General features: G+C 52.6%; 1 protein-coding gene across 1 annotated transcript; it reads right to left on the reverse strand.

Moving 5' to 3' along the window:
* Window positions 1-1,319: 1,319 nt before the first annotated feature.
* Window positions 1,320-14,944, reverse strand: PGAP2 (post-GPI attachment to proteins 2). Its single transcript, XM_066620206.1, has 6 exons — window positions 14,842-14,944; window positions 14,097-14,268; window positions 13,528-13,780; window positions 11,313-11,419; window positions 6,530-6,638; window positions 1,320-2,719 (listed from the first exon to the last, which is right to left on the reverse strand). Exons 2-6 carry the CDS (start codon window positions 14,259-14,261, stop codon window positions 2,589-2,591), a joined length of 765 nt encoding a protein of 254 aa, XP_066476303.1. The 5' UTR covers window positions 14,262-14,268; window positions 14,842-14,944; the 3' UTR covers window positions 1,320-2,588.
* Between the last annotated feature and the right edge of the window lie 276 nt (window positions 14,945-15,220).

The raw sequence follows: 15,220 nt of genomic DNA on the forward strand, positions 1-15,220 counted from the left end.
TATGGTTGGCCCTGCCTCATGGTGGTGGGGATTGCTTCCCCCCCAATGGTCAGGAATGCCCCCTTCTTCTACCAGAGGGGAAACCCCCCCCCCACGTGCTTGTCCCAGCCTAGTTAAAGTTGTGCCATTAATCAGTGATGGGTTGAGACTCTGATGACATTTTTCACAACTAGTACGGATTCAAGTCACGTGTGTCAAAAACTTGGGACTAGGGGTTTTACCCTAAAAATGAAGACTTGAATACTTGAGTCAAGACTTGCTTTTGTGTGTGCGGTGACTTTGTTGTGTGTGCTTGTTTTTCTTTGCCACTTCCACAGCTTGACTTGCTTTTCAAAGAGTCAAACTCCCAAAATGACTCAAAAACAGCTCTGAACAAGTTACAAAGGCCACTGTTATGACTTGTGGGTGACTTGAGGCAAAGAAGGGAGCAGAGACCCAGGACTCAACTGTGGCTGCAGCACTTCCCTGCCATTACTCTTATCTTGCCTCCTCTTCCTCTCCCTAGTGGTCTACTGCCCCAAAGCAATGCACTCTCTGAAGCTGCAGTCTCCAAACTGGAGCTTGCTGGGTTCTAGAGAAACCCTCCCTGTCCCAACTGGTGCTTACTGTCTCACCACAGCACCGTGCCCTTTTCCATTACATTGCTGTACAGGGACGCTGTGGGAAGTCGCATCTATTGCTCAGTACCCCAGCAGGCTGTTCAACAGGATGTCTGGGCAGACTCAACTGACCGGAGAGTCCTTGTACAGCAATGGAGTGGAAAAAGATGCAGCGCTGCAGTGGAACGGTAAGTGCAGCTTATGGGAGGGGTGGCTTTTTCCGAACCCCACATCCAGCCTGCTGGCTGGGGTTTAGAGAGCTCTGCCTTAAAGAGAAAGAGAGACAGCAGAGGGAGGGGAGGCAGGGAAGGAGATGCAGTTACTTGCAGTGTGTGTTCTCAGGCTGCTGGAGGGGACCTGGCTGGCTGTCCTGCTTCTTCTCCTGTTGCTGCCACCAGCAAGGCCCTAGCCAGTTTCCCAGGGCATCCTGCCTCCAGACAGGAGAGTGATGCCAACAGCCCTCTTCAGTCGAGTTGTCCAATCCTTGACAAGCCATCGCAGCAGCCAAGTCCATCAGCTCATGGACGTTCTGGACACTGAATGACACCATCAGGTCGGACCAATTTGCAGACTACACACTGCCTGCATGACCGGACAAGGGGCAGGTGCTGCACCTCCCTGAGGCCCAAGCAGTCAAGGTCACCCCAGGTGGAAGGTGGGCATGGGCTGGCATTGCAGGATTCCTCATCAGGTGCAAGACGCAAAAAAACTGCAAAAAACTTATGAAAATACTCAGTGCTTTATTTGGTCTTGTGCAGAACATCCAATGAAAATATGCACCTGGCAGTACAAACTTGTTGCACACACCCTCCTGTCAACAAAGCAGCACACTCCCGGCACAGGGCAAACACAAGTGGGGTCTGGATACCAGGGAGGGAAGCAGGGACCCCAACCAAGCCAGACAGTCCTCCTTGCGTCAATGCCCACCATGGAAGAGGGTGGCTGCAAGGGGAACAAAGCCTGATGGGACACCATTGTTTCCTCCAGCAGCAGTCCAACCTCAGCAACTGACCCTGGATGAGCTCTTGGGTGGACTGGATGCAGGGATCATTCCCCTAGCCCTCCCTCTGCCTCTGCCACCTCCGTCTCAAGAAACCCCCTTTCATCCAGCCCCACCTGTTGGGGTGGGCTGTTTCATCCCGCCCACGGCCTGCTGGGGCGTGGCACCCACCACTGGCCCACATTTCTTTGCTTGGCTTCCTCTGCATCCTTCCCATCAAGCTTCCTGGACCTTGTGGAGCTTCCCCTGGAAGAGAGGCAGATCCGGCCACTTCTCCTGGCCCTCTCTGGCTAGAACTGAGACCAGCTGGGCCTCAGGCAGCAGCAGCACAGGCAGAGGGTGGGAGAAAACATTCCCCCCAGCCTGAAGAACAGGTCAAGAATCAAGCTCACCTCCTGATGGGCAGGAAAGTCCCACTTGGAGAGACCCCGTAAGGCAAACTAAACTTGCCTGAGGCAAGAGAGACCCCCTGCTCCCCTCCAGGGCAGGGCTGATCCGCAGCAAACATTCATCCTTCCTGGTCCAAGTGCTTGCAGGTCCCACTTCCTCCTCCACTTAAGTGGTAAGCGAGGGATCCAAAAACCTTGCAAGCATCACAATTCACAGGCCAGACCATAATGAACTGGTCAAGGGTGGAAGGGTCACACAGAGTTGGCAACCCAGCCTGCCCTCCCATCCCTGCCCCATTTAGCAAGCATTAGCAGCAAGGCACAGGGGCTTGTTTACAAGACAAAGAACCCCATTTGTCTGGAGGAAGACTGGCTGGCTGGTTGGGGGTGCCTGTTGCTGAGTAGCCCACACCCCTGCAATGGGGTCCCCTTTCTCCAGCACCTGGCTGGAGAAAGCCCAGGACCCTTACTTCTGAGCAGCTAAACTGTAGACTGTCAGGGCCCACCAGAAAAACCAGCCCTTGCAGCAGATTCTGGAGCCTGCCAGGGAATCTGAAGGTCAGGTCCAAGTTGACTGGCTGGTGCCAAGGCTGGCCTCTGCTAGAAGTGCTTGTCCTCCTGCTGGGAAATAATCACCAACTCCTTGTTGCCAAAGTCCCACCAGGCAGTCATGTGGAATGCCATGTTGGAGAAAACCACAAGATACTCCAGAAGGGCAAAGATTGTGTACACTGGAAGGAAAAACAGACACATACACACAGTGACATTCAGAAACAGCCGGGGTGATGCTGGCGCAGCCTTAAAATGCACCTGAATTCTGAACCCTAATTCTGCAGCCAGGAGCCATGATGGAAACGCAACAAACAAAAGTGACTGTGAATGATAAATGCTATATTGCTGCTGTATAAATCTATGGGGCAACCGCATTTGGAATGATGTGTTCAGTTCTAGTTACTACGTCTTTAGGAGGATATGGTGGAGCTGGAAAAGGTACAAAGGAAGTAACCAAAACAAAAGGTGGGCTGGTGTACAGGATTGTACCCTTAGCAGGTATGACTACAGTGTTTGAGAGTTAAGCTTGGAAAAAGGCGATGAAGGGAGCCCATGACTGACAGAGGGCCTATGGCAGTGGATCCCACAACCCAGAGCTTGCAGCACTGCAAAAGCCACGGTGCTGTCACGCGCTTTGGGGCTGCCAATGCCAATGGCTGGAGGCCTCCGCTATTATTATTATTATTATTTATTATTATTATTATTATTATTAACAGTATTTATATACCGCTTTTCAACTAAAAGTTCACAAAGCGGTTTACAGAGAAAAATCAAATAACTAAATGGCTTCCTGTCCCAAGGGCTCACAATCTAAAAAAATGCAAATGAATACCAGCAGACAGCCACTAGAACAGACAGTGCTGGGGTGAACATAAGAACAGCCCCACTGGATCAGGCCATAGGCCCATCTAGTCCAGCTTCCTGTATCTCACAGCGGCCCACCAAATGCCCCAGGGAGCACACCAGATAACAAGAGACCTGCAAGGCTTCCTGGGAATTGTAGTTAAGAACATAAGAACAGCCCCACTGGATCAGGCCATAGGCCCATCTAGTCCAGCTTCCTGTATCTCACAGCGGCCCACCAAATGCCCCAGGGAGCACACCAGATAACAAGAGACCTGCAAGGCTTCCTGGGAATTGTAGTTAAGAACATAAGAACAGCCCCACTGGATCAGGCCATAGGCCCATCTAGTCCAGCTTCCTGTACCTCACAGTGGCCCACCAAATGCCCCAGGGAGCACACCAGATAACAAGAGACCTCATCCTGGTGCCCTCCCTTGCATCTGGCCTTCTGACATAGCCCATTTCTAAAATCAGGAGGTTGCGCATACGCATCATGGCTTGTAACCCGTAATGGATTTTTCCTCCAGAAACTTGTCCAATCCCCTTTTAAAGGCGTCCAGGCCAGTCGCCATCACCACATCCTGTGGCAAGGAGTTCCACAGACCGACCACGCGCTGAGTAAAGAAATATTTTCTTTTGTCTGTCCTAACCTGCACAACACTCAATTTTAGTGGATGTCCCCTGGTTCTGGTATTATGTGAGAGAATAAGTGGGTGAGGTGGGCCAGTTACTCTCCCCCTGCTAAAAAAAGGAGCACCCACTTGAAAAAGTGCCTCTTCCCCAATCAGCAGGGGTAACATGCTGATGGCCCACCCAAGCCACATCAGAGCAGGTAAAGTGGAAGCAGGAGTGGGTTGTGGGAGGACTTGGGCAGGGAGCAGACTGGGCAAGGGACAGGAATCTCAGCAGCTGCAACACATGGCAAGATCCCAACCCTTTCCTGGCCTGGACCTGCCCCCTGGGATCAACGCCTGAGACTCACTGGGGACCCAGAGGATACCGGTCAAAAAGGGGGCCTGGATGGGGGCCTGGAGCCAGCTAGAGGTAGCCCATAAGGGGGGGCTGAGGCTGGACTAGATGAACCCTTGTGGTTCGACAGGGTTTTTCTTGGGGCCTTCTACACTCATTGTATGTCTTAGAGCCCAATCCTATCCAATTTTCCAGAACTGGTGCAACCACAACATTCCCCTACCCATGACTGCCCCCCTCCCACTGCAGGATGCAACACAAGCCGTTGGCATGGCTGCATCAGTGTGGGGAAGTTGGATAGGATTGTGCCCTTAGTCAGTTAGCACTGCTGTGTGGTTATCATCAGGTCTAACCTGGACCAGCCTCACTTCCTTTCCTCTTGCAGATTCCCTCTGCCGTGTCCAGTTTTGGTTTCTTTACCCAACTATCTACCTCTGCCTGCTGAGGATTTCACTTCACGCATCTGATCAGGCAAACGGCTTATTCCGAAAATATAGCCTATGAAGTGCCAGAAGGCCGTGTTGGTTTTGCTGTTGCAGACTAAGCAGAATTGTTGCAAGGATGATATCAAGATAATCAGAAAGTCCTGCACAAGGGCACTAAGTATTATCCCCGGCCTGCTCTGCCAGAAGTCGCAAGTTAAGAACATAAGAACAGCCCCACTGGATCAGGCCACAGGCCCATCTAGTTCAGCTTCCTGTATCTCACAGCAGCCCACCAAATGCCCCAGGGAGCACACCTGATAACAAGGGACCTGCATCCTGGTGCCCTCCCTTGCATCTGTCATAGCCCATTTCTAAAATCAGGAGGTTGCGCATACACATCATGGCTTGTAACCCAGAATGTATTTTTCCTCCAGAAACTTGTCCAATCCCCTTTTAAAGGCATCCAGGACAGATGCTGTCACCACATCCTGTGGCAAGGAGCTCCACAGACCAACCACACGCTGAGTAAAGAAATATTTTCTTTTGTCTGTCCTAACCCTCCCAACAATTTTAGTGGATGTCCCCTGGTTCTGGTGTTATGTGAGAGAATAAATAGCATCTCCCTATCCACTCTGTCCATCCCCTGCATAATTTTGTATGTCTCAATCATGTCCCCCCTCGGGCGCCTCTTTTCTAGGCTGAAGAGGCCCAAACACCGTAGCCTTTCCTCATAAGGAAGGTGCCCCAGCCCTGTAATCATCTTAGTCTCTCTCTTTTGCACCTTTTCCATCTCCACTATGTCCTTTTTGAGATGTGGCGACCAGAACTGGACACAATACTCCAGGTGTGGCCTTACCATCGATTTGAAGTTCATCAGCTCTAAGAAAGTCTCCAGACCCAGCCATGTGGGTGAAGCTGATGTCAGCCCAACACCTGAAAGGGCACCAATGTAGCCATGGACAGGTGAGTGGCAAGGATGCTGTCTCTCTGCTGCATGGGGTGGGGGTTTTGGACACTGCTGAATAAGGTCCCCGCTGCCCCCCCCACACTCACCCCCACTCCAAACTCTGGCATAGCCCCTGCAGACTGTCAGAAGGATTTGCAAGTCCAGTGTTCAGCAATCTGTGCTGTGGAAACAAGCTTGGCCACAGTGCTCAGGGCAGCTCTTTGGCCCTTCTCATAGCCTGCAGGTGAACCAATCTCTAGCATTTGTCCCACCTGCCCACGTTAGGTTTGGTGGCCCAAGCCCATTGTCCCCTGAAAGAGCAAATCCTGCTTGCAGCTTTCAAAGGGCTTTGAAGATCTGTTGTCCCATCCCAGGGAGACCCCAGCCACTGAGAAGCAACAACCAGGGGGATCTGAGGGGCAACTTGTGGGCCTGGGACATGGAGAGAAGGGAATGAGCACATGCATGTCACTGCTTCCAGCTGGGAAGGAGGGCAGAATTCAAGTCTGTTTTCAATACAGGCAACAGGCGGGGCTGCTGCACAACACTTTGCACACTGGAGCACGTGCAGAAGGTGACACTGACCATCACGGGTGTGACTCAGAGGTTAAGGACCACAGAGCCACAAAGCCCGCTCACCTCACACACCAGAGGCCTAAGGCTAACTGCCTCAGCTCCCTCCGCCCAGCACCAGACACGCCAGAGGCTTGAGGCCAAGTTGCAAAGAAATGGTGTGGAGTGTTTTGGGCCTCAGGGACAGTGCTCAGTGTCATGTCACCGAGGATGGCCCAGAGAAGACGCCTCACCTCCAGGCTCACAGTACCAGTTGTGTCTGAAGTAGACACCCACAGCCCCCAGGAACACACAGAGGTTGAAGAGAAACAGCCGTCGCTTCCACCCGTAGGATCTGCGCTCCTGCAAGACAAAGGAAGAGAAAGAGAAAGGCATGACCACGAAAGTCACAGCTACCCCACTGCCCCTGCCCTGCTCCATCAGGGCGTTCCCTGCACCCTCTTCTGGGCATCACGTCCAGTCTCAGAAAGTGCTGGTGCACTATGGTTTCAGGCAGTCAGTCCCGGTTCCTGCCTATTGAGCCAACGCACCAGGAATGGGCAGTGGAGCCTGTGCTGCACTGCTCCGGGAGAAGAAGGGAAAGCCCCCTTCCTCAGTTGACAAGGAGAGTCCTCTGGGTCACAACAGGCCATGGCAGGACTTCCACAGTCCCCTTCCCTGCAGTGTCCTCCAGGGCCGCCTGGCGACCCTTCACACACTGGTTTAGCAGTGCATGTTTTGTTTGCATGCACCCTGCTGGGGCAAGGGCTGGCAGTCACCACCATGTCCCTGGTGACCAATGCCAAGTCTCTTGCTCCAAGAAAGCAGCTGGTAAGCAAAGTGATTGTCACATGACTCTGGTGTGATGCAAATCATCTGGGAACAACTTTACCTTGTTAAGGTAATGGGAAGACCAATCCTGACAGAGGTGGAGGCTCCCTGGAGAAGGCAGGGTCTCTCTTTAGTGCCAGGTCAGAACCCTGAGCCAGCACAGCTTTCCCTCACCACTGCCAGATGGTAAGGCTGGCCTGACTTCCACACCACTGCTGCCCACAGCTTCAGAGAGAATCATGGCCAGACCTGGGAGCCCCACTGAAGACCAACCCATACTGGGCAGGGAAACCTCCACTTCAGGCAAAATGGTAGCCTGGCTGCTGAGAGGAAACTTTTGTTGAACCTCTCAACACTCCCCCTTTCCGCACACACAAAGACATGACTGCAGCCCACGGTGGAATAGGCTGAGCACCACAGTACCCTCTGTCCAAAAGCAGCCATGGCTGGCATTGGGGAAGAACAGACTGCTTTGTGAGCTGCCTTCCTGACTTCGTGTACCTGAGGGAAACAACACCAGGACTAAATGGGGCAGGGGAACTTGTAAGGCGACGTTGAGGAAGAGCTGGTTGTACCACTGTGCACACACACAGAGCCAAGGAATGGCTTGGCTTCTCCCAGAGCCCGAGCAACTGTCAGAGGCCTGTGGGGTCAGCAGGCCAGGAGAAAACAGTTTGTGTCAAACAGGAGAAGGTAGGAAAATTCTCAGACGTCTGGGAACTGAGAACTTCCTGGAATTATTCAGGGACCGACAGTGGGCTTCTCTGCCTGGCACCAGGGCACACTGTCGTTCTCTCTTCTCCTCAATCTCCCCTTACTTTTCTGTTCCTTCACTTTTTCATTTTTTTGTGTGGTTTGGGTAGGTGAGGGGGGACTGAGGTTTATGAATTCAGCAATATTTGTGGTTTACATGCATTTGGAGAACAGCACGAAAAGGAAGGCCATGGAAGATTCAGAACCTTTAATGTGATTTATTGTTTTGTGAAATCTGAAAGAGAAAGCAACATTGAAAGGCCTGCCAGGGGGGCTGGGACACAAGTAGCATGAGACAGGGAGATGGAGGGGAGGAGATCTCCTCTCCTGCGTACAACCTATTCAAGGGGAACCCCCAGTGCCACTCTGCTGAGGGCGTGTTTCAAAGGTGCAGAAACTCCAAACCGCAGCAAGAATGTTTAGGTTGTAGTAACTGTTTCCACTGTTCCTCTTCCGGACAAAAGTACCGTTTCCTGGGGCAAGGCAGCTGGTTTTGAAAGTACACAAACAGCTTTAGATTGGCAAGATCTTTTCCTTCTCACAGAACTACAGAACCAGGGACATCCATTAAAGTTGTGTATTGGGAGAGTTAGGACAGACAAAAGAAAATATTTCTTTATTCAGTGTGCAATTAGCCTGTGGAACTCCTTGCCATAAGAAGTGGTGATTGCATCTCCCCTAGAGGGTGAAGGGGATTGGACAAACTTCTGGAGGAAAAGTCCATCACAGGTTACAAGCCACGACAGGTATGTGCAACCTCCTGATTTTAGAGGTGAACTACCTCAAAATGCCAGATGCAGGGGAGGGCAGGACACAGGTTGTATCTTGCTGCCTTGTGTGCTCCCTGGGGCATTTGGTGGGCCACTGTCAGATACAGGAAGCTGGACCAGACAGACCTATGGCCTGATCCAGCGGGGCTCTTCTTACGCTCCTCTGCCCCACTGCTGTATCTGCCCGCCTCTCTGGACCTGCAGCAGCTCCCCATTTATCTGGCTGCCTCCTACACATTCCACCTTTTCTTCAAAGCTTTTCCAGGTTCCACTTTACCTTTTCCCTCACCCTCAAGCCCCTCCCGCTCTAGCTTGTTGCTGGGGTGAGAAGCCCAGCCTTCTGCTTTGCTGCATGAAAAGAGCAGAACTGCGAAGGCGGGAAGCAACACGGGCCACAGGAAGCAAATCGGTTATGTAAAGCTTCGCACAGGAAGTGCTGGGGCTGCAGTGCGCCTCTCGCTTGCACAAGGGTGTGGAAATTCCTCTTTGCTTGCTCTGCCTGCTTGGCACCCAAACCTACTTCAGTCCCTCCTAAGTAGTTTTCTTGCCTATGCGTGGCACGTGGCTCCTCCCTTCCCCAGGTGCTGTGGGATTCACAAGAAGACACATACACATACACATACCCACCGCGTTTTGGTCCTCCCTTCTCTCCTCAACTTTGTGGGCCTCCCACATCCTTCACTCACATCTCTGCTTCACAGCCCTGACTGCCCCCTTTCCACAAGTCCCCTGTCTCTGGGATATGCTCCCCCCTTCAATTACCTGCCCCACTTTCTTATCCTTCAGTTCTGAAACAGACTTTCTCCATGCCACAAAGCAGGTGCAATACAAGACCTGGGGGGAGGGGGAATTGTACTGAAGGCAGGTGACTCAGAGGCTAGCTGCCTCCATCCTTTGCCCTTGTCCTCTCGGACCTCAGCATCTCCCAGCTTCCTGCCTCCCACTATCCCTCTCCTGCTTTTCCAGTGTGCAAGTGGCTCCCTCTTTTTTTCTCAGCAACCAACTAGCAAGGGGAGTGGCAACAGTCAGAAAAAGGGTCTCCTGCCATGTGACTCTGCTCGATTTATATTGCCTTTTCCAACGCCCCTGAGCCAATCCCCCTGGGCCCTCGACTGTCTCCTCTAAGAGGAACTCTCCAAAATCACTGGCTCAGGAGGTCTTTCTCATCACCTAATGCCAGTTTTGAAACTGGAGGTACATGCCAAGGCCTGAACCTGGGACCTCCTGCATGAAAAGCAGGTGAAGGCAGCTAGAAGGGAGGGTCATTACCCAAGCCAAACCCATAGACCGTTCAGCCCAGGACTGCCTACTCAGAACAGCAGCTAATCTCAAGGCTCCCAGAAGCATCTCTCTCAAGCCAAACAAGCCAAAGCCTGGAGATTCTGGGACTTGAGCCCAGGCCCTCATCTATCTGTCTGACCATCAGGCGTGAGTCTGCCCTCACAGAAGCCATGCTGCTTTCTGCACTGTTACATATGAGCCAAGACCCAGTAGCGTACCTGGAATATCTGGCACCTGGGGTAGCCTGCTCCTACCGCCCCGGATGCTCGATTCCACAGGCAGACCTGACCACTGCAATGAGATCCCCAAAGGAGGCCAGGGCTTCCAGCTGCGCGAAGAGCAGGTCTGGACTCCATCTCAAGATACCCCTGGATAAGGCCAAGCCTACCCAATATTCAAAACATACATGCAACGCTAGCTTCCTCAGATTGCTGGAACCAAGGCTGTCCGCCCCCACTCCGCCCTGGGAATGCCACTATTAAGACAAATTATTTCCTGAAAGTGCCTCTGAGCAGGTACAGAGTACCTCCCCCTCACCATGCTGGTCTCTAATATGACAGGCAGGATTTTGGGGAGGGGGGCAGGGTGTGCCTTCCAGGGAAGACTGAGCCCCTCCCTGAACATCTTGCTTTACACCTTTAATGCGAAAGAGCATTGAGACAGAAGAGGGTGAAGCCAAAAACATACCATTTAAAATACAGAGTCCAATATCTACTGCCCCCTTGTGGCGAGCAGCAGGATTCACAGCAACTGTTGGGTCAAAGCTGCCCCTGCACAAAGCTGCCCAGCAGGACTGCTTCAGAGCAGCAAGGAATCTGCCACATGCAGATTCTCTGCAGGTGGCTGCAGAGACCCCCCTGGCAATCCACTCAGACTTATTTACTCTCATCCACTCTGACAGCTCCACAAGTTGCAGGCATTACCAGAGCTCCCTCTTCCCACAACTGCTGACAGTCTCTCTCATATTTCACCTATTCCAAAAGAGATGCATGAGGGAGGGACTTCCCCAACAGGAACCTGAGCCTCCATCACCTAGACAGAGGCAAGCAATTTCCTCTTGACAAACCTACTTCACAGGGTTGTTGTGAAGCTATCGTGTTAAGAAACAGAGATACAACCATGATAAAAAACAGTGAAAATATAGTCTGGCTTTGTGACACAAGCAACACCAGAATTAAGGCTGCAATGTGCAGGGAAGGTTCAGGGAGCTTCAGTAACTGTGGGCCCGGCATACATGGACACATTCCCCAGCAGGAATTCAGTCCTTTTATCTGGCTTCTGCCCAGAACGTAGATGTGGGAAGCAACTCTAAAACCCTTACCGGCCACACACCTAGTTCAAGAACAGCCCTCAACCCGCCACCAAAGACTCTCTTCAAGAAAAAAAGGGCAGAGTACTGTACCTCCGGACTTGCGGTGTGTTTCTTCGTCATTTGCCACAAGATGCAGGTCAGGGACATGTGGCATAGGGCTGAAGCAATGAAAACGATGAAAGCACTCTCATGGATCACTGCAGCAAAGAGGGAGAAAGCCAATTCAACACTGAGTCACTGCAAAAACCTAACCCACCATCTACAGACCAACCTACAGACACATGGCAAAAATGCTGCCCTTCTCCAGCCTCTCCTGTCCTCTTTAAAAATGCCTCCTTACTGTTACAGCCTGACTAGTACTACATATATCTTTTTAACTGCAATCTGCTTTTAAAACAAGGATTTATTTTTTAAACTTTAGTCTAGACCAGAGATGTCCAGGAGGGCCACATCATCTCTCTGACACTGTGTCGGGGGCCAGGGAAAAAAGAATTTACTTTTAAAATTTGAATAAATTTACATACATTTACATAAATGAATATATTAAAGATGAACTTATATGAATGAATGAAGGACTTGCAATAGCTCAAGGCCTATCAAAGGCCTGGCACAAAGCAAGGTCAGCCTTTCCTTTGCTGCTGCTGCTGCATCACAGATGTGAAACAGCAAGCAGTGGAGGGAGCCCTCATTCCACAGCTCATGCAAGAGGTCAAACAGTTGCCCTCACACTGAGATCAGTTGTGTCAGGCCAGCGCAGGCTCCAACAAATCTCCGGAGGGCAAGAGGCTCATTGGAGACTGGGGGCTCCCTGAGGGCCGCATTGGGAGTCCTCAAGGGCCCCAAGTGGCCCCAGGGCTGGGGTTTGGGCACCCCTGGTCTAGACCAGTGTTTCTCAAACTGTGGATCGGGCTCCACCAGGTGAGTCATGAGCCAAATTCAGGTGGGTCCCCATTCGTTTCAATTTGTATTGTTAACATATTAGAATTGATGCTTCCGTAATATGTAATTGCATTGGACGAAACGTTACAGATCTGTACTTTTAACAGCCTACTATGTATATGCTTTGAATCATGATAGTCAATGGTGCTTACTCCCCATAGTCAATGGGTAAGTGTGGATAGGATTGCAAACTTTGGGATGTTTGGGAAATATTTTTAAACAGATCAGGAACTGCTCAGAAGGATTAGGAGGGTTCTTTTTCACTTGAAATGATTTTTTAAAACTCATACTTATTGTAAACCTTTAATTTACTTAAATGGTTTTATTTGATTTTGTTGTATGATGGTTGTCAAGAATTTTCCTGCTTGATGTCACTTCTGGCCATTACATCATTTCCAGTTTAAGGACATCACTTCTCACAGATCCTGACAGATGTCATTCTAAAAAGTGGATCCCAGTGCTAAATATTTGAAAACTACTGGTCTAAAACACTGCTATGTCTTTTTGTTCCCATCTAAAGAACCATCAAGATTACTTACAAAAGTAAACCTAAGGACAAATACAGGTGTGCCTCACTTAATGACAGGCATATGTTCTCCCATCCCCATTGTTATGCAATTAGGTTGTTAAGTAAACATTCAGCCTAATCTAGTGCCTTTGTTGTGTAAACAGACACTCCCTTCCAGACATTCACTGGCTGCACAGGCTACTGGTGATAGATTATCTCTACCATGTTGAAATATTTGTGTTCTGTCAAAAGGTATAGCCAAAAAGCCAGCAAGTTAATGGTACATTGCCACACCCAACACCCAGGGTGTTGCCACACCCACTGTATAGGAGGAGATTCATTATGGGAGTGACGCGCTGGCCTTCTGCACTGGGTGACGTGAACCCTAGTGATGCTACTGGCTAAGGGAGTTCCAATTGCTTCATTAAGAGCCTCTTTGTTATACTTTGACCACAGTCATAAATGCAGTCTGTCGTTAAGTGACGCACGCCTATAATTTATATGGTGGAACAGCAGGTTATAAATTTGCTGGATGTGCACAGGTGCTGAATTTGCAGCAAGAAAGGGTGCAGTTCATGGGCAGGTTCTTCTGGTCAGGCTTCAGTAAAGGGAGACAGACAAGTGAAGCAGAGTTGATCGTTGCCAAACAGGACAATACTGCAGGATCAAAGGCAAACCTAGAGGAGGCCAAAGGTGGCCAGAGAAGGATGCAGAAGGCATGACCAGCAGCCCACTACCCTCCCAAACTGCTCAGAAAGCAGTGATGGTCCCCAGTTCCCAAAGTGGGAAGCAGGCCCTCCCTCACAGAGCCAGGCCACACTGCAATGGGCACCATCCACCACTGAAGGAGAAACTTACAGTAGTTCTCTGAGGAAGAGACGTAGGTGAGCAGCAGGAGGGCCAGGTTCTCCAGCAGGTTAGACACAAAGGCCAAGTTGCACCCTTGAAGGTACCTGGGGTGTGCGCACTGGCAGCTGCGATAATGGCTCCAATAGACAAAGGCCACCAGGAAGCGTGGGGCTGAGTGCAACCCAATGCAGAAGCGCCACATGTAGCGCTGGGGGGTCTCCCCGCCAATCGCAGCACTGATGGAAGGGAGATAGTTGGGGACCTGCCAAGAAACACGGATGTCCTCTGTGATGTTAAACTCAACAGTGGGCCAAACCAACCATGGAGGCAACCTCCTTCCTGGAGGGCACGGGGCTCACCACTGGTACTTTTATAGCCAGAATTCTGTGTTGGCCTTGAGGCCCACAGCCCTCCACCCAAGCACCCTGCCTGCTACAGCTGGCCTGGCAGGGAAGGGAGATGAGAGCCCTTCAGAGCCTCACAGCAACCTCCTCACTCCCTTGGGCCTGAACGCGCCAGGGTCTCTGCATCACTCTGAACCCCTCCAGCGCGCAAAGACACCTCAGAGGAGGACCCACCCCGCAGTGGGTAGCCGTCGTCTGCTGGAAGTGGAAGAACAGAGACCAGAGCACGCAAAAGAGAAACCCGCAGAGCGGGCAGCACACCGTCCCCAGGGCCAGCGTGGTGAAGCGCAGCCGGAAGAGGGTCCCGTCCCGATCCAGCGGCAGCGGCAGCTGGAACATGCTGAGCCTGCAGGGGAGAGCGTTTCCGTGGGGCTTCTGTTGGGACAGCCGGGGAACCCCAGACCACCGAGGGGAGCACCTGTGGACCTCGTGCAGCCCCCCCCCAAAGATGCCACTGACTTTGCGTAGCCGGAGACTCGCTGTTTGCAGGGAAGATCTGGGCGCTCCACCCTCCACCCCCACCGGCTCGGGAAGGCTCTCCTGAGCCGGCGCTCCCCGCGGACAGCGCAGCCTTCAGTGCCGCTGCAGGCGCCCTTTCCTCGCCCTCCCTCCCTCCCGGGCGGGCCGTGGGGGGGCGCTGGCTGCGGACGGCGCGGAGCTGGGCTGGCCGGCGGTGGCCCAGGCAGGCAGGCAGGCAGGCAGGCTGCACGCAGGGACGCTCGCGGCCCGGGAGGCGCGGACAGGCCGTCTCGCGCTCTGCCCTTCAGCCTGAGGCGCAGTCCTGCCGCCCTTCGCCGCAGCGGGCCTGCTTGAGGAGACGCGCGGCGAGGACGGAGGGGCGCCCTTCCCGAGGACCCCTCGACTGCCGCCTCCAGCCCCGGGGGCCGCGGGCGCTCTGCTCGGGGCTGCGCGTGCTTACGCGGGAGCGGCCCCGCTGGCCGCCACGGGCCTCCTCTGGAGGAAGCGGCCGCCACCCCGGCCAGGGGCTTCCCCCTTCACGCGGTTACCGTGGCAACGGAGGACGCTCCTGATTGGCGGCGCGCAAAGCGTAGCCCCGCCCACTGCAGCCCCTCGCTGAGCCCCGGATGTTCTGCCCCCAGAAGACATCCTGGTTGCGCGGGCGAGTCACCGCCAACGCCTCCAGGACCGTTTGGACCAATCACAACTCTATAACCTTTGACCTTCGTTCCTCTGACGTCACAGGGCGAGCTCCGTCAATAGAATTCCGAAGAGAGGAGCAAGGCCCGCCTCGCCCGCAGGCGCAGCCAATGAGACCCGGACCCTCCACCCGGCCTGAC

The sequence above is a fragment of the Tiliqua scincoides genome, chromosome 3 (assembly GCF_035046505.1).
Source record: "Tiliqua scincoides isolate rTilSci1 chromosome 3, rTilSci1.hap2, whole genome shotgun sequence".
NCBI classification, from domain to species: domain Eukaryota; kingdom Metazoa; phylum Chordata; class Lepidosauria; order Squamata; family Scincidae; genus Tiliqua; species Tiliqua scincoides.